This window comes from Aquarana catesbeiana, linkage group LG03, assembly GCF_042186555.1.
Source record: "Aquarana catesbeiana isolate 2022-GZ linkage group LG03, ASM4218655v1, whole genome shotgun sequence".
NCBI classification, from domain to species: domain Eukaryota; kingdom Metazoa; phylum Chordata; class Amphibia; order Anura; family Ranidae; genus Aquarana; species Aquarana catesbeiana.
Window position 1 is genome coordinate 308354169 of NC_133326.1, and position 19829 is coordinate 308373997.

Consider the following 19829-nt stretch of genomic DNA (forward strand, 5'->3'; position numbering starts at 1 on the left):
TAAAATTAATATTTAACTTGCATGAATGCACAATGATATGTTTTAGTGACCTAGTCAATGTCAGGGCCTTGGATGCATTCAGGGGCTGGCATGACAAAGAGAATATGGGCTACAAAAAACCCCCACAAAACACACCTGTCAATAATAAAGATTATGTTATGCTGGTATAATGAAATCTCTAACACTAGGGCAGAGATAGAGCTTGGAGCCCAATTTCTGTGGCATTTGTTCCCCTGCTCCATCTAAGCACGGTCAAAATCCTTAAGCCCTTAATGAAGGGGGATTGTCTTTGGCCTCTAAAATGCATTGGCTTCATTCTGCTATGAATCAATTTTATCATTAAATTATCTTGTTTGTTCAATGCTCTCATAGGATTGCATGTATGTGGATTCTCAACTCTGGGTCCTTTCCCTGCTCCTTAAGGCCAGTCCCCATTGTGTGGAATGCTGTTGAACTTAAGCCAGTTCGCCGCAAAGTGACAATTTTAGCAAACCTTAGAAAATCTGAACCTAGTGCCCCGCATGTTATTGTGTTTGGACCATTACATTGGTTGTCAGTGTGAAGAATGCCCCTTATGGACAGGTAAACAGAACGTTTGTGTTCACTTGCTTTACCACTTGAGATCACCCCCTTCATGACCAGGCCATTTTTTGCTATTCGGCACTGTGCTACTTTAACTGGCAATTCCACAAATGCAATGCTGTACCCAAATGAAACTATTTTTTTCACACAAATAAAGTTTTCCTATTAGTAGTATTTGATCAACACAATTTTATTTTTTATTTTTTGTGATATAAATGACAAAAAGCTGAATATTTTGGAAAAAAAAACAAACATATGCAATAAAAATTTTTTAAAAATCAGATTTCTTCATAAATATTGGGCAAAATGTATTCTGCTACATGTTTTTGATTTAAAAAAATCCCAATGCCTGTTTATTGATTGGTTTGCGTGAAAGTTATAGCTCCTACAAACTATGGGATATATACTGGACTCTATACAGACTACACTCTATAAAACACTTTCTCATCTTTCAATGTCAGGACCCATGTACCTAAGTGTCTTCAAGTGTTGCCCATTGCATTGCCCATTGCAAATAAGAAAATGAAAGCATTCCCTTTAAACATTGGTCTGCATCTATTATATTTAACTATTTAAACAAAATATGTTTAAGGACCAACTAAAGTGATAGAAATAGATATGCAGTTAGCACACAGGCAGTGCACCCTCAGTGGCTTACACAGGGCCATACATATGCAGTTGCATGGCATGTAGGCCCACGTGCCGAGAGCCCGCATTTACACTATATTACTAAAAGTATTGGGACACCTACCTTTACACACACATGAAATTGTATGGCATCAAAGTCTTAGTTCATAGGGTTCCATATTGAGATGGTCCACCCTTTGCAGCTATAACAGCTTCAATTATTTTGGGAAGGCTGTCCACAAGATTTAGAAGTGTGTCTTTGGGAATGTTTGACCATTCTTCCAGAAGTGCATTTGTGAGGTCAGGCACTGATGTGGACAAAAAGGCCTGGCTCACAGTCCCTGCTTTAATTCATCCCAAAGATGTTTTATTAGGTTGAGGTCAGGACTCTGTGCAGGCCAGTCAAGTTCCTCCACCCAAACTCTCTAATCCATGTCTTTATGGACCTTGTTTTGTGCACTGGTCCAAATCCTTTGGTAGAGTGGGGATTATGTTGTGGGATTGTTTTTCAGGGGTTGGGCTTGGCCCCTTAGTTCCACTGAAGGGAACTCTTAAGGCGTCAGCATACCAAGAAATTTTTTGAAAATGTCATGCTGCCAACTTTGTTGGAACAGTTTGGAGATGGCCCCTTCCTGTTCCAACATGACTGTGCACCAGTGCACAAACAAGGTCGATAAAGACATGGATGAGCGAGTCTGGGGTGAAAGAACCTGACATGTTACATACAGTATTCAGGGTGTAACATGTAACATGTTAAGAACAGACCAGCCCCTGCACCCCCACCCCCTCTGATTCCCTGATCTGACAGCTAGCGGGGCCACATCACTCTTTCACAGTTTGCTTGCAGTTTTCAATGAACTACCATGACGCTATGGAACGCACTCTAGCCAAAGCAAAAGAAACTATTACTATTTATGTTTGCAGCCAACTTACCAATTGAAATCAACAGTTTCAAATTTTTCCCCTTCTACTGGTATTTGGTTACGTATATCCTCTGATCCAAAAATGGGTTCCAGATATAACCAGGCCATCTGAACTCGGAGCCAGGAATCTAAAGTATCCTGAAAGTGTCGCTGAACAAGAAATAAAATATATCAAGCCAAAAATAATTTTGGACTGGAACAAACATGCTAATGCAGAAATCATTTTATTTTTCCTAAAATGTTTTTCAATCAAATTTTCATAGTGTTGAGACTTATTTCCTTATCCTTTGCTTTCTGTAGTACTTGTTGAAGAACAATGAAGAATGAGCCAACACAGCTGCCTCTCTTTGTGTCTCACTTGAATGGTTTAACCTTACTGGGTGACTGTGTCTGTTGCATTTAAGCTCACATAGTAAAAATCAAAGTGAAATGAATTTGACATAAAGAATTTTATACTTGTTTTCCTCTTTTAATAATCTACAGAATATATGCTGATGGCAAGGCTGGTCCTGAAAAGCTGTATATAATGAAAGTTAGTGAAGCATGGACTTGACTGGGTGGTGAAATCTGAGATGTGGCATGGAGATGAAATCTAAAAGCTAATTAAATTTAACAAGAGCTTCTCAAAAGGCAACATACCAACTTAGCTTCCCATGCTAATATTTCTTTTTCAAATGGTGCAATAAATGGAGAGCCTTTCATGGTTGTAGTTTTCACAATGTGGTCTTCCAGCAAAACCTTTAACAGGAAAAGAAGAAATGAAATTGAGGCTGATGATTAATGGAAGGGTATATAAACACACATTTTGTGTAATTAAGCTAGCAGTATATAAAAATACATGTACTGATTTTTGAAAGAATATGTCATGGAACTAAAAGACATATAGATGGTAATAGAGAGAGAGATTTCCATTCATACATACAGGCATACCCCACTTTTAAGTACACAATGGGGTTTATTTACTAAAGCTGGAAAGTGCAAAATCAGGCTCACTTCTGCATAGAAACCAATGAGTTTACAGGTTTTATTACAAAAACTGAACTGAACAAGCTGGGGTTAGAAGCTTATTGGTTTCTATGCAGAAGTGAGCCTGATTTTGCACTTTCCAGCTTTAGTAAATACACTCAATAAATTCATCCCTAACTTTCTACTTTTCTTACCACCTAAATGTATTTTATTGTCTCTATGACAGGGAGTCGGGATTACAGGGACATTTTGTAGCTAATTCCACCTTTCAGACCATGTTTAATGCTACACCCAAATTAGCGCAATAACATGAAATATTGTGAGCATACACAGCTCCACCCCCCAAAACTGCCTCCCCCACTTACAGGAGCACCAGGTTCATCTCTCCGCTCACTTCTGTCATTTTTGAATTGGACATGACTGAGTGTAACTCCACCCACACGGTTGCATCATTCATTCCCAGGAAAGTTGTGAATAAAAAAACTACAAGTACTATCTTCCACCACAACAAAGGGACTGTAGTCATTAATGGAGCAAGTATGGTGATATCACCACACTTGTAGTCTATTGATTCTTCCTCTATCTCTGTAGCTGAAGGCCTGTACCTGTGTACAGACCATTATCTGGAGAAAGAGTCTACAAGAGCCAAAACATTACACTTGTGATCCACTGATGCTAATTGCAATGGTTTGCAGGCTCAGAATTAACCAACAATTCTAACTATAAATCCCACATTGTCTGCTGAACATTTCACCTAACACTGAACCTCAGATACATCTTCAAAATGACTTTTAGATCCACAAGTTTTCATAATCATTACTGATAAAAGTAATAGAATGAGTTGATGCACCAGGATCAGTATTATTATTATTATTATTATACAGGATTTATATAGCACCAACAGTTTACTTGGAGCTTTACAACTTGAGGGTAGACAGTACAAATACAATACACTTTGATACAGTAGGAATCAGAGGACCCTGCTCCTTAGAGCTTACAATCTAAGAGGGAAGGTCAAGAGATACAAGAGGTAAGAACTGTGGGTGATGTGCTGATTGAGAAGATAAATGTACAGTTGTTAGGTGGGGGCCATCTGAAGAGATGCGTTTTCAGGGATCGTCTGAAAGTGGATAAAGTAGGAGAAAATCGGACGGATTGGGTGTAGAGCATTCCAGAGGATGGGGGAGGCTCTGGAGAAGTCCTGAAGGCGAGTATGGGATGAGGTGACAAGGAAGTTTGAGAGCAGGAGGTCTTGGGAGGAGTAAAGAGAATGATTAGGTTGGTATTTTGTGACTAGGTTAGAGATGTAGCTGGGGGCCAGGTTGTGGATGGCTTTGTAAGTTATAGTTAGTATCTTGAATTTAATTTGGTGACTGAGTGGCAGCCAATGGAGGGATTGGCAGAGGGGTGTAGCAGACGCTGAGCTGTTTGTGAAGTGGATGAGCCTGGCAGCAGCGTTCATGACGGACTGAAGTGGGGATAGCCTATTTAGAGGTAAACCAATGAGGAGGGAGTTGCAATAGTCGAGACGGGAGATGACCAGGGAGTGGATTAGAAGCTTTGTGGTGACATTGGTTAGGAAGGGGCGTATCTTAGAGATGTTGCGCAGATTCAGGTGGCAAGTTTTGGATAGTGATAGAATGTGGGGTCGAAAGGTTAGTTCAGAGTCCAGGATTACACCTAGGACCTTGGCGTGGGGAGATGGGTTGATAGTTGAGCCGTTGATATTGACAGGGAAATCGGGGGAAGTGGCACCTGAGGGAGGAAATATCATGAGCTCGGTTTTGGATAGGTTGAGTTTGAGTAAGTGATGTGACATCCAGGCTAATATGTCTGCTAGTAACAGACAGTTATAATTAAAACACTGTTTTTAAGCACACAGTTCTATCCCCACACCAAAATTACAAAGTCTACATATTATGCATTGCATAACAGTTCCTATAAAAGGAAGTAATCAGCCAGAAAGAATATTTCAACAAGACCATGGGAATCTCCCATAAACCTTTTCTCTAGTTTTATTAATTATGCAAGATCCAAAATTCCATTACAACCTTGTGTGCCACCAGGACTTTTGAAATTCTTGATCATCACAAGGCTGTTTTGAATGAAAGGCCCTATTTCTCTTAGCTTCCCATGTACAGCACCTGCCCCTAATTGTTTATGACTGTCCTGACTCCTGACATAGGCATGCACACACATTTACTTGATGTGCTCAGGCGGTATTATTAAGAGTGGGGGCCACTTTTTTTAATATGGTTCAAATGGCCAAAAAGTCAAGAACTGAAAATCCTGCTAGTTTGTACACCAGTAAAACCTAGTAAATGGGATCATTGGAGGAAATTGAGTGGTTTACTGTCAAAGGTGTGGTCATTTATTCACACAAATCTTGGTAGATGTTTTACTTATCCAGGTATTTGCTTGCGTATGTAAATAATATTCTAATCACCAGTAAATTGATGCCCAATGCCTTTTATTTTTATTAAAATATATGCAAGCTACATAACATATTCATTTTATCCCATCATTTCTTACTTTTCTGATGCCTCTTCAATTTTCAGATGTTTTACTAAATCATTACTGCTCGAAAAAGTAAGCTGGCAGCATGTTTATGCTTTAAAGCCATGTGTATTTTGCAGGCCATATTTTTGTTTGGTCTTATTTTAGTATTTGGTCAATGCATCAGATAAATTCTGTACGGGGGTGGTGAACAGTGGTTTTAGATTGTGCTATGCAGTTTTAATTATCATTGATTGTACCCGGTGATTTGTGAACTAGCAGTTGGCAGGGAAGCAATTTTTCATATTAAAAAAGTTATTGCAAATGATTATTTACATAATGGATAAATAAAACTAAAGTCTTGCATTTTAGATATTGTGTTATTGTACACACTACAACACCTCGTATATCTTTATACACTATATTAACAAAAGTATTGGGATGCCTGCCTTTACACACACAGAAACCTTAATAGCATCCCAGTCTTAGTCCGTAGGGTTCAATATTGAGTTGGCGTACCCTTTGCAGCTGTAACAGCTTCAACTTCTGGGAAGGCTGTCCACAAGGTTAAGGAATATGTCTATGGGAATATTTGACAATTCTTGCAGAAGCGCATTTGTGAGGTCAGGCACTGATGTTGGATGAGAAGGATTGGCTTGCAGTCTCTGCTCTAATTCATCCCAAAGGTGTTCCACTGGGTAGAAGTCAGGACTCTGTGCAGGCCAATCAAGTTAATCCACCCTAAACTCCCTCATCCTTGTCTTTATGGATCTTGCTTTATGCACTGGTGCACAGTCATGTTGGAACAGGAAGGGGCCATCCCCAAACTGTTTCCACAAAGTTGGGAGCATACAAATATCTTGGTAAGCTGACACCTTAAGAGTTCCCTTCACTGAAACTAAAGGGCCAAACCCAACCCCTGAAAAACAACCCCACACCATAACCCCCTCTCCACCAAATGATTTGGACCAGTGCACAAGACATGGATGAACGAGTTTGCAGTGGAGGAACTTGACTGGCCTGCAGAGAGTCCTAACCTCAACCTGATAGAACACCTTTGGGATGAATTAGAGTGGAGACTGCGAGCCAGGCCTTCCCAACCAACATCAGTGCCTGACCTCACAAATGCGCTTCTGGAAGAATGGTCAAAAATTCCCATAGACACACTGCTAAATCTTGTGGACAGCCTGCCCAGAAGAGTCGAAGCTTTTATAGCTGCAAAGGGAGGGCCAACTCAATATTTAGCCCTACGGACTGGGATGCCATTAAAGTTCATGTGTGTGTAAAATCAGATGTCCCAATACTTTTGACAATATAGTGTATGTGACAATAAGCAATGGTCAACAACATTTCTTTAACCACTTGCCAACCAGCTGCTGTCAAAATACAATGGCAGGTCGGCTCATTCCCACGAATCGCCGTACTGGTACGTCAGCTGCTTTAAGATCCATAGCAGGCGCGCGTGCCCGATGCGTGTGGCCGGCGGCCGCGATGTCCACTGGCCACCCGTGTTTGCGGGCATGAGAGCCAGAACAGGGATTTGTGTGTGTAAACACACACATCCCCATTCTGACAGGGGAGGAGAGACAGATCTGCTGTTCCTAGTAATTAGGAACAGCGATCTGTCTCCTCCTCCAGTCAGTCACATCCCCCACAGTTAGAAACACACATGAGGAAACACATTTAACTCCTTGATCGCCCCCTAGTGTTAACCCCTTCCCCGTCAGTGACATTTACACAGTAAGCAGTGTATTTTTATAGCACTGTTCGCTGTATAAATGTCAATGGTCGCAAAAAAGTGTCAAAAATGTGCGATCTGTTCGCCACAATGTCTCAGTCCCACTAAAAATTGCAGATCGCCGCCATTAGTAGTAAGAAAAAAACAAAATAAAAATGCTATAAATCTATCCCCTATTTTGTAGACGCTATAACTTTTGCGCAACCCAATCAATATACGCTTATTGCGATTTTTTACCAAAAATATGTAGAAGAATACATATTGGCCTAAACTGATGAGAAATTAGTTTTTTTTTAATGTGGGGAAATTTATTATAGCAAAAAGTAAAAAATATTGTTTTTTTTTTTCAAAATTGTCACTCTTTTTTGTTTATAGTGCAAAAAATAAAAACCGCAGAGGTGATCAAATACCACTAAAAGAAAACTCTATTTGTGGGAAAAAAAAGGACATCAATTTTGTTTGGGTAGAGCATTACATGACCACGCAATTGTCAGTTAAAGGGACGAATATCACAATACATGGCCTGGTCATTAAGGGGGAAAATCTTCCGGGGCTGAAGTGGTTAAAATAAATGCAACTTGCACAGAAAAAGAGTCTATTAAAAAGCCTCAATTTCCAGTAATTGTTCAGCTGGATCTGTTAGCTACAGATATAGCATTTTTAAATATTGCTAGGCAGATATCTAGCTCAGCCAACCTATGGGTATATGTTTCTAAAGTGTGCTTGAGGCATGGAGGAAAAATGGATTACAACAATTGTCATCATTTAATCAGATATTTTTAATCACTACCGACGTATTGCTTAGAACAATTCACTTCAGGGCACACTCACATAAAACATTGGTGCACAATGTATTCATCCAACTAGTTTCATGAGTCAGATAAGTAGAATATAAAGTTTGAAGAGCAATTTAAATGTCATTTGCATTGGTGCACTAGGTTGTCTGAACCCAAATTGAAAATATTCTAATTATAAGCGTAATCAATCTTTTTAGCATAATGTAAAAATATCTGCCTCATATATGCATTACAGGCCACAGGGTAACTTAACATATTTATAAAAGTAGTTACCTGAATTTCATCAACAGCGGCTAGCACATAGCTATTTCCATCCTTGTAGGTTGAAAAGCTGAAGCATGCATACTCCCAATCTGTTTTCATTTTGTTGAGTGCTTTCTCCAGAGCATACTCTTTGCTAGCCTGAGAGCTGATCTGATTTAAATCATCAAGATATTTTTCAAGACCAAACTGCAAAACTTCAAAAAGAATTGTACTTTCATGTGGAGTGATAGTAAATCCGACCTGGGTAAAAATAAAAATACTCACATATTTATTGGGAAGTAGTACTAAATAATTATACATATAATTTTCCAGAAGCAATCATATTGAATAATTCTTCCTGACATTGAATGAGTCAGACTACATCACAGTACTAACCTAAGTTGTTTCAATATATTGGCCACAAATTCAGACACATGAAAGTTTTAGTAATGCTGTGATCTCTAACATTGTGATTACTGCCAACTATACCCCAGAATTCTCTATGTATTCTACCCATGCTCCCCAAATTCTAGTAGAAGTATTACAATTTTAAGCACTATTACGTCATTGTAACAACAGCCAAAACAATATAGAATCAACAGTTAACATGTTTTCAAGCTGTAAAGTATATGTAAACCCTAACAATAAACTTTTATTATTTTCTATATTTTGTCTGTCAAATATACTTTGAAAGCATTCTGTTATATCTCCCTGTGCAAAAAAAAAAATCATGTAAGAAATTCAGAACTGTCCTATGTCCTGTGCACACTTCCTGTGCTAGCTTATGTAGGCTAATTAGACCTTCTAGTTATTATCTTGAACCACAGAATAGTTCTCTATGTTGTAGAGAATAGGATATGGGGCGGTTTGATTAGCTTAGCAAAAGACAACTAGGCGGGGGTCTGACACCGCTTAGTCTTCAATAATGCAGTGTGTTGTCAGCCAACAATAGGACTAAGCAGTTAAGTGGATTTCTGACAGATCAGCAGGTATTTTTCTGTACTTGCATGGTCTTTATAGGGATAAAACATAGGAAATGTTAATGCAAGCCCTGACATACACTTTAATACATTTTGTAAACATGAGTTGGATGTCTTCAAAAATCAGGATTCAGTAATTTCTGTGAGTAGTTCATGGGACTTTGAATAAGTTCAGCAATGCACCCAATCTGAACAAGTATTTTACTAAGTATTAACAGCTTAAAATGTCAAAATGTCCTAAGGGTGTTGCACATTCTCTAATCAGGAGGATGAGAAAGGAGAAGTGCTTAAGGCAGCCCATAATTGATTTGATTTTCTTTCCTTCCACTCCAGTCTGCACTGATGGGGAAGCCTTTCTGGCCAGCAGAACACAATGATTACTGCTAGTGGCTATAGCCGCCAGCAGTAATCGCATGTAAAAAATCCACCAGGCTGGTTGTACCCAAATCAATCAATGGATTGACTTGGATCGAGCCTGCCCATATACTGTATGGATGAATCATGGCTGGTCCCTGATGAATTTGACAAATTTCACTCCATGTATGGTTGGCTTAATACATCAGCCACCTAATCTCTTAGTATGCAGTTAGGTGAGTATCACTACAATTATTTATGGGGAGGGCATTCAACCCTGCATATGGATGAGGAAAAGTAGAACATGAGATCCTAAAACTGAGATATTTGTCGAAATCTGTTTAATACTTTTAGGGACCCCAGAAATGACTTTGTGGCCTGATGTCATACAGTCACATCCTTCCTGCTTCAGCAGGAGTCTTAAAATATATCTACAGCCAAGGCATTTTTTCTATTTTTGATATAGTAAGGATTGGTTTAAGCCCCTACATTTTTTTACATATGTGTCCCATTCAAAAGATTATCCTTTACTTCTGTAGACACAACAGGAAGTAAGAGCAAGTCTCTCCAAAGTGAGGTCAATTTCCTTTTAGACAGCTGTCACAAGAATAGATGTCCCCTCTATTTCTATTCTGATGGAATTTAAAGACTTTACATCTTCACTCACTACCAGTGCAAGTGGCAATGGTTGACAGGACACATCGAGGGGTGAATCTCACTAGCAGGGATACAACAGACAGCAATAAATCCTAAGAGGGGTTCTAAGACTTCCACACTCTATTGAAAACTAAGTTATGGTTTAATTCATCTTCTATATAAGCAGAGTAAATAATTGAAGAAAAAAAATAAAAAAGTCTGTAAATGAATAAAAAAAAAAAATCTGTTGATTTGTAGGAGTGTCTTCTGTATAAGACCTTATTCAGTCAATTCACAAAGCTAATACACCAGAACAGGGAACCTTATAAGAATATATATATATATATATATATATATATATATATATATATATATATATACACATATACAGTGGGGACGGAAAGTATTCAGACCCCCTTCAATTTTTCACTCTTTGTTATATTGCAGCCATTTGCTAAAATCATTTAAGTTCATTTTTTTCCTCATGTACACACAGCACCCCAAATTGACAGAAAAACACAGAATTGTTGACATTTTTGCAGATTTATTAAAAAAGAAGACTGAAATATCACATGGTCCTAAGTATTCAGACCCTTTGCTCAGTATTTAGTAGAAGCACCCTTTTGATCTAATACAGCCATGAGTCTTTTTGGGAAAGATGCAAGTTTTTCACACCTGGATTTGGGGATCCTCTGCCATTCCTCCTTGCAGATCCTCTCCAGTTCTGTCAGGTTGGATGGTAAACGTTGGTGGACAGCCATTTTTAGGTCTCTCCAGAGTTTCTCAATTGGGTTTAAGTCAGGGCTCTGGCTGGACCATTCAAGAACAGTCACAGAGTTGTTGTGAAGCTACTCCTTCATTATTTTAGCTGTGTGCTTAGGGTCATTGTTTTGTTAGAAGGTAAACCTTTGGCCCAGTCTGAGGTCCTGAGCACTCTGGAGAAGGTTTTCGTCCTGGATATCCCTGTTCTTGGCCACATTCATCTTTCCCTCGATTGCAACCAGTCGTCCTGTCCCTGCAGCTGAAAAACACCCCCACAGCATGATGCTGCCACCACTATGCTTCACTGTTGGGACTGTATTGGACAGGTGATGAGCAAATAAGAATCTTATTTCTCACCTTCTTGGAGTCCTTCAGGTGTTTTTTAGCAAACTCCATGCAGGCTTTCATGTATCTTGCACTCAGGAGAGGCTTCCGTCAGGCCACTTTGCCATAAAGCCCTGACTGGTGGAGGGCTGCAGTGATGGTTGACTTTCTACAACTTTCTCCCATCTCCCGAATGCATCTCTGGAGCTCAGCCACAGTGATATTTGAGTTCTTCTTTACCTCTCTCTCCAAGGCTCTTCTCCCCTGATAGCTCAGTTTGGCCGGACGGCCAGCTCTAGGAAAGGTTCTGGTCATCCCAAACGTCTTCCATTTAGGGATTATTGAGGCCACTGTGCTCTTAGGAACCTTAAGTGCAGCAAACATTTTTTGTAACCTTGGCCAGATCTGTGCCTTGTCACAATTCTGTCTCTGAGCTCTTCAGGCAGTTCCATTGACCACATGGTTCTCATTTGCTCTGACATGCACTGTGAGCTGTAAGGCCTTATATAGACAGGTGTGTGGCTTTCCTAATCAAGTCCAATCAGTATAATCAAACACAGCTGGACTCAAATGAAGGTGTAGAATTATCTCAAGGATGATCAGAAGAAAAGGACAGCACCTTAGTTAAATATATGAGTGTCACAGCAAAGGGTCTGAATATTTAGGATCATGTGATATTTCAGTTTTTCTTTTTTAATAAATCTGCAAAAATGTCAACAATTCTATGTTTTTCTGTCAATATGGGGTGTTGTGTGTACATAAATGAGGAAACAAAATGAACTTAAATGATTTTAGCAAATGGCTGCAATATAAAAAGAGTGAAAAATTTAAGGGGGTCTGCATACTTTCCGTCCCCACTGTATATAATCCTAAAATGATCATTACTTTAATATTGGAGCCAAAAGGTTTGAAAATTATTATAACATGGCTAAAGAGGCTCCTCACAAAACACATACTGCTATAAAAGAAAAATCCAGCATAAATTATCTCAGCAGGTAGGTGGAGTTTGAATCTTCAATACACAGGTCTCTTGCCACTATTCAAAACTCAATACTAAAAGTAGTGACAAATTTCCCAACATCTACAAAATTATTTGTGGATGTGTGTGCCTGTGTGAGCATATATATTTCTAGAAAGAGTATTACAATGACACGCCGCCGCTATGGGGCCCTGTTTACTCTGGCTATATAGTGTGCTTGATTTACTAAAGGTAAATGGGCCACTTTGCAAGAGAAGTGAAACTTTGCCAGGAAATTTTCCCCAAAGATTAGTGAATGTAGTGAAAATTCATTTTGCAACGAAAGCTAACCATACCTTAAGCTCTGGGGCTAATTCCTTTGCAAAGTGAACAGGCTGTATGCCTTTAGTAAATCAACCTCAGTGTGTTATGTATGTAGCAAGAACCTCTTGCAAATACATTTGGCTAAAATAATGTAGTTTATTACCCCCTATATGATTGTTATGAAAGCAATTAGTATTTCTGCATGACTATAGGAAGTGCCTTGGAGATATAGATGATATAAGCAGAGAAGTCCCTTAATGGTGTTGCTATGGGGACTCATGACATGTTATTAAGGTCCTGATGTCTAGCATGTTTTAATATTTTAAAACTGACATAGAAAAATGAATGAATTATTTCCTTTTTGTGAACTTGCTTCAGATACAATGTTTTTCAGATAAATCAGTAAATGCTTGAACAAAATGTATTAAAACAGGTGTGAAACAAAATAGTTCACTGCACTCTCTACGCTTGTTTAAGGAGAATAAACTTGACTTCTAAATCCTTAAATCCAATTTAGCAAGCCTCATGTAAGTAGAACAACACTGCAGTGAAGATTATATAAAGCACAAGAAATGAACTGTTCACTTGCTGCTGGTGAAAGATTCAAGAGCATTTATTCCAGACTTCTATGTGAAATGATGCAACCAGCAGCCCTTAAATGAAACTAGTTAATCTAGCCTTTGAAGAATAGAGCCAAACACTTGAGTCGTAGGAACATTTATGAACTGCAGAAAGTAATTACTGAAAGATAAAATAGGATGTCACGGTGCAGTTAGTTTCCCAAATTTATTGCTCTGGATTTTTTTTTCTGCTGCTTACAACCCCCCTTGTATGATGTAATTTTCATATTTGACAGCCACCCTCTCACAACAGCTGAGAAGGGTTGGTGGGGAGAAGGATCACCATATGACTTTTCCCTTGATGGCCAGGATTCTTTAACTATGATGTATCATCAGGGTGAGATGTTTCAATGCTGATAAATAATTCAGTCTTTCTGTCATCTTGGAAGAGCTAAAATTTATACTGCAAGCCATGGAATGAGAGAAAGTGACCCTCCAACACTAGTTAAAATGTCAACTGAATGCTTTGAAGATTATCTGAGGTAAATTCATCTAAAAATAAGAAATAGGACATTCTGAATAGGTTTAAATGTATCAGGGAAGCTTATTAGATAAAACTTACTGAGCTTATCATTGAAAAACAGTTAAAGAAGAATCCTTGCTTATAATGCAATGGAGTTGATTTAATAAAGTAGTAAAGTAGTAAAGTAGGTTCTCTTTGTAAAGGTATGTTCTCTTAACTTTGTGTAGATATTGAAGATTTATGTAATCTATAAATACCCAATCACGAGAGAAGAAAGGAAATGGAAAAAAATAAGATGTTTGCTTGTACCAGAAAGAGATGATTGAACACACCTCCTTACATCTTATTCTCTAAAGCAGTAAATATTCCATACAATTCAAAGATGTCAAAACCATTCATTTCCACTCATGCTCACATATGGTGGCTCTGCCCCCTTATTCACCTCTTCTGGTCCTCTACATTACACTGGATTGAAGTTATCCAAGGCTTTCCCATACCTAATGATCCGTGGGTTGCGTTGTTTCACTGTAAAGGAGAAACAACCTGCTATCCCCACAATACAGCAATGGCTAAAAGTAGTTGACCACATAAACCATATGGAAGATCTTACTTATGAACTTCCAGATTTATCATCTACTGCACATAAGTTATGGGCCTGCTGGTTCACCTTCACTTTCTCTACTGAATATGCAGATATTATGTCTAAATCTTGTTGATCAGATATATATATATATATATATATATATATATATTTTTTTTTTTTTTTTTTTTTTAATTTATTTCAGGTATAGCGCCATCAATTTACTCAGCGCTTTACATATACATTGTACATTCACATCAGTCCCTACCCTCAAGGAGCTTACAATCTAAGGTCCCTAACTCATATTCATACAAACTAGGGACAATTTTTAGACAGGATCCAATTAACCTACCATACCTCATTTGATACCTATGGTTACTTACACTCTTTATTTGAAGGGCAGGAACCTCTTATAGTCCACCCCCACCCATCTCCCTTCTTTCTTCCAACCTCTTTTCTCCCCCTCTCTTTTTTATTCTTTTCCTCTCTTCCCACCTACCATAGTGGGGCTTCTTTTTGATACAGCACATTAGCCTATGTTTACAGGCTGGATTATGATATGCATTGCAACTATGACATCTGATGTTATGTACAGTAATAGATGATTTGTAATGGATATATGCATACTGCATTGCGTTTCATTATGTTACATTGTTATATACTCTTTTTTTAATAAACATTTATTGAACAAAAAAAAGCCATTCATTTGATACTAAATATGTTGTTAAACAAATTATGCTCTAAGTAGATATAGGATAAATTACACATCAGGAACCCAACTGTTATTGTTAATTGCAGCCTTCATGACATCTACCTCAATCCTAACTATATTAAAGTTCCTCATGAATAAAATTGTGATTTATGGCTGGACTGTGATATAACATTGTCATCAGTTTTTCTGCTGTTTATTTGCCATCGAACACCGCAAGCCAGGTAGCTTTGCTTTATTAATGTTCTGCTTTTCTCCTAGACCCCTTTCACACCGGAGGCGTTTTTTAGGCGCTCTAGTGCTAAAAATAGCGCCTGTAAAGCACCTGAAAAAAGCCTCAGCTGCAATCCCAGTGTGAAATCCCGAGTGCTTTCACACTGCGGCACTGCGATGGCAGGGCATCACAAAAAGTCCTGCACGCAGCTTCTTTGCAGCGCTGTAGGAGCAGTGAATACACTGCTCCTAAAGCACCCCTGCCCATTGAAATCAATGGGCAGTGCTGCCAAACCGCTGTCAAAGCGGCGCTGCAGCGGCATTTTGCGGCCGGTTTGAACCCTTTTTGGCCACTAGCATGGTTAAAACAGCCCCACTAGTGGCCGAAAAGCGCTGCTAAAATGGCGGTAAAGCACCGTTAAAAATAGCAGTGCTTTACCGCTGACGCCCAGGCGCTTTCTGTGTGAAAGGGCTCTAATTATTGTCTAATCACAGTCATTAATGGGTCAGTTTGTAGCCAGGCTTTATTGTTTAACTGCAGTATATTCATCAGAGAGGTACATATCTTTTGACAAGTAAAGCAATCAACAATATTTATTTCAACTGTGTATTAAGCTGTTTATGATAAGTTTAGCTGTAATCTCTCTCAAAATGTATACCTGGTTGAACTTATTTATAAAGTTAAAAATTAGTATTTTATTTTTCATGGAAAATATAGTATCTCACTGATTTTGCTGCTCTCAGAATCCATATCAAAATCTTGATTCAGGTATAATATAATGTAATTTACCAAGGGAAGTTGGTAAAGAATCTTTCTTTTAGGTAACTTTTTATTAATTTCCTGCACTCTTTCATTTTTCTTGTCTTTATATCAATTTTTTGGCTCTTACATTTTTCATTTAACCACTTGCCTACTGGGAACTTATACCTCCTTCCTGCCCAGGCCAATTTTCAGCTTTCAGCACTATCACATTTTCAATGACAATTGAGGGGCCATGCAACACTGTACCCAAAATAAATTTGTATAATTTTGTTCACACCTATAGAGCGTTCTTATGGTCGAATTTAATCACACATTTTTCTTGGTTTCTGTTATAAAATTTTGCAAATAAATAATCTTTCTTCATCAATTTAGACCAAAATGTATTCTGCTAATCTTCTTTGGTGGAAATAACTCAAATCAGTGTATAATATTTAGTCTGTAGAAAAGTTATACAGTCCACAACTATGGTATATACATGAAAATTGATGAGTCCTGATGTATTGACAGCCTATCTCATTTCTTGAGGTCCAAAAATATCAGGACAGCACAGATTTTCCCCAAATAACCCCTTTTTGGAAAGTAGACAGTCCAAGTTATTTAGTAAGAGGTATTGCAAGTTTTTTGAAGTAATCATTTTTGGTCATAAGATTTTGGAAATTAAGAAATTATTATTATTATTTTTTTTTTTTTACATACTGTCACCTGTGCAGTACTGCCTCATCATATGATGGGTGTGATGGTTATCAGGGACACTGACTGGTGACAGTATGAAAACAAAAAAACACATTTTTTTTAATTACATTTTTTCTTTTTTTACAATTTTGTTAACACACTTTGACCAGAGCAATATAATGTTACCATAGTAACATTGTACACATTCCCCCGGGGAAGTGATCAGTACTTTTTTTTTTACACATTATGTTTGCTGCTATATGCAAGCATTTTATTGAATTAAATTGATTCATTCAGTTTGTTTTGCTGTGATTGGCCAGCGCTAATCCTGTGGTACAGATGGGCTGTGATTGTGATGTGATCACACTGACCAATCGCAGCTAGCAACACATTTATACAATGGATGACTTGTCATGTGACCTGCTGTGATTGGTTACAGTGGTCACATGGTACCAGTAGCATTTCAGTATAGTAATCAGTAATAAGGCTGTGTCCGGGGGACACAGTCGGTGACAGATCACACATATGCTCCACCCCGCTGGTGTGGGGCGCTGCACGATCCAAGAGGATGTCATATGAATTTTGGATACTTTTTTTTCTCATTTTTTAACCTTTCTTGATCTGCAAGGCTACACTTGTGTCCATGTAATTTCTCTTGTCCATGGGTTTCTGGGATTGCAATGTCATCAATCCCAGGAGTCAATGGGCATCCCCCACTGCTAGCAATGCGTTATTTCACAACCGGAAATGACACAATGCAAGGCGGGGATAGGTGATTTGGTAATTCAGTTAGACACACAGTGGGCCACAATTCTTTCCCACCACACATGCGCAAGATTGCGAGGTGCATGCTGGGAAACCAGCTGCACCTAATCCTGGAAGGTAGTCCCAGCAGGCTTCAGATGCACACACTAAGGATGGCTGCGAGCTGAATCTGGAGTTTAGTGTAAGTACTGAAAGATGCACAAAGAACGAAAACAGTAAAATAGACAACACATGCTGATTTGTAATCAACGGGTGTCAAGTGTTACGGGGGTTATTTTTAAAAATAAATAAATAAACATCTGGAACTCTGCTTGCTTTAAATTCATTATAGCATGCCACCCAAGAGTAGATCAATCTCCAAAAAAATAATACTATACTATGCTTATCACAATATGACCAATAAACACGTGATAGCTGAATTCCTGGCAGATATGTAAAAATAGCACTTAATTCAGGTATGGTATCCAAAAAAAAAATCATGGAATGTATTTCCGCATAGAACTAGCATGGTTACCCAAATCTGACTTGCTTCCAGCCTCTTTGACACAAGGAGAAAGGGTCACCATTGTGAGCCAATTAGTTTTCTCTTACTGACATGGAACACTCTAAAATGATGGGAGAGCACAGAATGAGCAAGAGGGAGTTGTACCTCTTTAATGTCCAGTTATAGGCTGGGGTAGGTCCTTGAAAAGGCTTTATTACTAAACTGCAGTGTAGAGGGTAATCACTCAACTGACACTGCTATTTAGACCAACATGATTGCAAAATCTTGGCAGATAAAATGGATCATGTAGATTTATTTCACCTGCTTCTAAATGTTTGCCCAAAGTTCACTTGCATTAAACACTGTCCCAGCTATAACAAAAAGTATATGGCAAAATTGTCCAGGTTTCTTATCTAGAAAAAAAATGGAATCTAACATAATTACAACAATATAATTTGCCAAGGTGAAACATAAAGCATGTCAAGCAAACATACAAAAATGTTTTATTTTACTGTATATAGTACTTGCATCAAGACAAGTCTGCAAAACATGAACTGATATCAATTTCATACATTATTTCATCAGATTCTTTCCCTGCCTCTACTCCTCTAGTTGCCTTACCCCTACTCACGTTTTTAACCCTTGTGCTGTGCGTGGCAATCACTGAACAGAGGGATGTTTGAATGTACTTATTGTTATTGTTTCAAAATTGTTTAATTTAAATTATCTTAGGAGCCACACAAGCAGACAGACAAGGATGTGGATTGCCAGATATAAAACATGGGGTATACTGGAGAAATTTAAAATTCATGATTTTGTGGTTCATGAATAAATACAAAAAGTTAATTTACATCTAAAATTGGCATTTGGTTTGGAGTGGCCTACTATAGTATAAAATTATTCCCCCCAAAAAATCAGTTTTGTCTAATGCCGCATACACACGATCACACATTCCGACAACAAAATCCATGTTTTTTTTTCAGATGGATTTTTGGCTCAAACTTGTCTTGCATACACACGGTCACACAAATCTTGTCAGAAATTCTGATCGCCAAGAATGCGGTGACATACAACACGTACGACAAGCCAAGAAAAATGAAGTTCAATAGCCAGTGTGGCTCTTCTGCTGGATTCTGAGCATATGTGGAACTTTGTGCGTCAGAATTGTGTACACACAATCGGAATTTACGACAGCAGATTTTGTTGTCAGAAAATTTGAGATTCAGATCTCAAATTTTGTTTGTCGGAAATTCTGACAGAAAATGTCCGATGGAGCCTACACACGGTTGGAATTTCCGACAACAAGCTCCCATCGAACATTTCCCATCAGAAAATCTGACCGTGTGTACACGGAAATAACAGCTACTCATCAATTAAAAAAGCTTATAATATAATTTCCCCCTTTGAATTTTAAGTTATGCAGGGTATTTAGATAAATGAGTCTAATTTAAGATAGCAGATGAGATGGCAGAAAACGTAACCAACCAGCATCTTCTCAGTTCTGAGAGCATCTACTCAGTGAACTTCAGGTAGAGTTCCCTTTAACCATGACATGTGAAGTATCTTTATATGTGCCTGAGAATACATTTAATAATGTGTTATACACTGAATACTGCTTTTGTTATCTTCAAACATTGTCATGCATGGTAGGTGTATTTTTTAAGTAGACATTATGGCAAAGCATTTGGGGAATTCTGCCTAACAGCAAGTCACTTTTCAGTGTGGGGGTTTTGATGATAACATGGTTAAACAATGTGTCCCTACACCCTCCCCAGACTTAAGCTACGATTAAGTACCCAAACCTAACCCACATTACCCTTCATACTTAATAGTCTGAATCCAGAAACATA

At 38.3% G+C, this 19829-nt stretch overlaps 1 protein-coding gene across 1 annotated transcript in view; it reads right to left on the minus strand.

Moving 5' to 3' along the window:
* LOC141133958 (dynein axonemal heavy chain 3-like) overlaps positions 1 to 19829 on the minus strand; it is a 3453856-nt gene that overhangs the window by 2989094 nt on the left and 444933 nt on the right. Inside the window, exons 20-22 of the mRNA XM_073623563.1 lie at positions 8403 to 8633; positions 2772 to 2870; positions 2143 to 2282 (exon numbers count right to left, since the gene is read on the minus strand). Coding sequence (XP_073479664.1) covers positions 2143 to 2282; positions 2772 to 2870; positions 8403 to 8633 — 470 coding nt within the window. The remainder of the gene's footprint in view (positions 1 to 2142; positions 2283 to 2771; positions 2871 to 8402; positions 8634 to 19829) is intronic.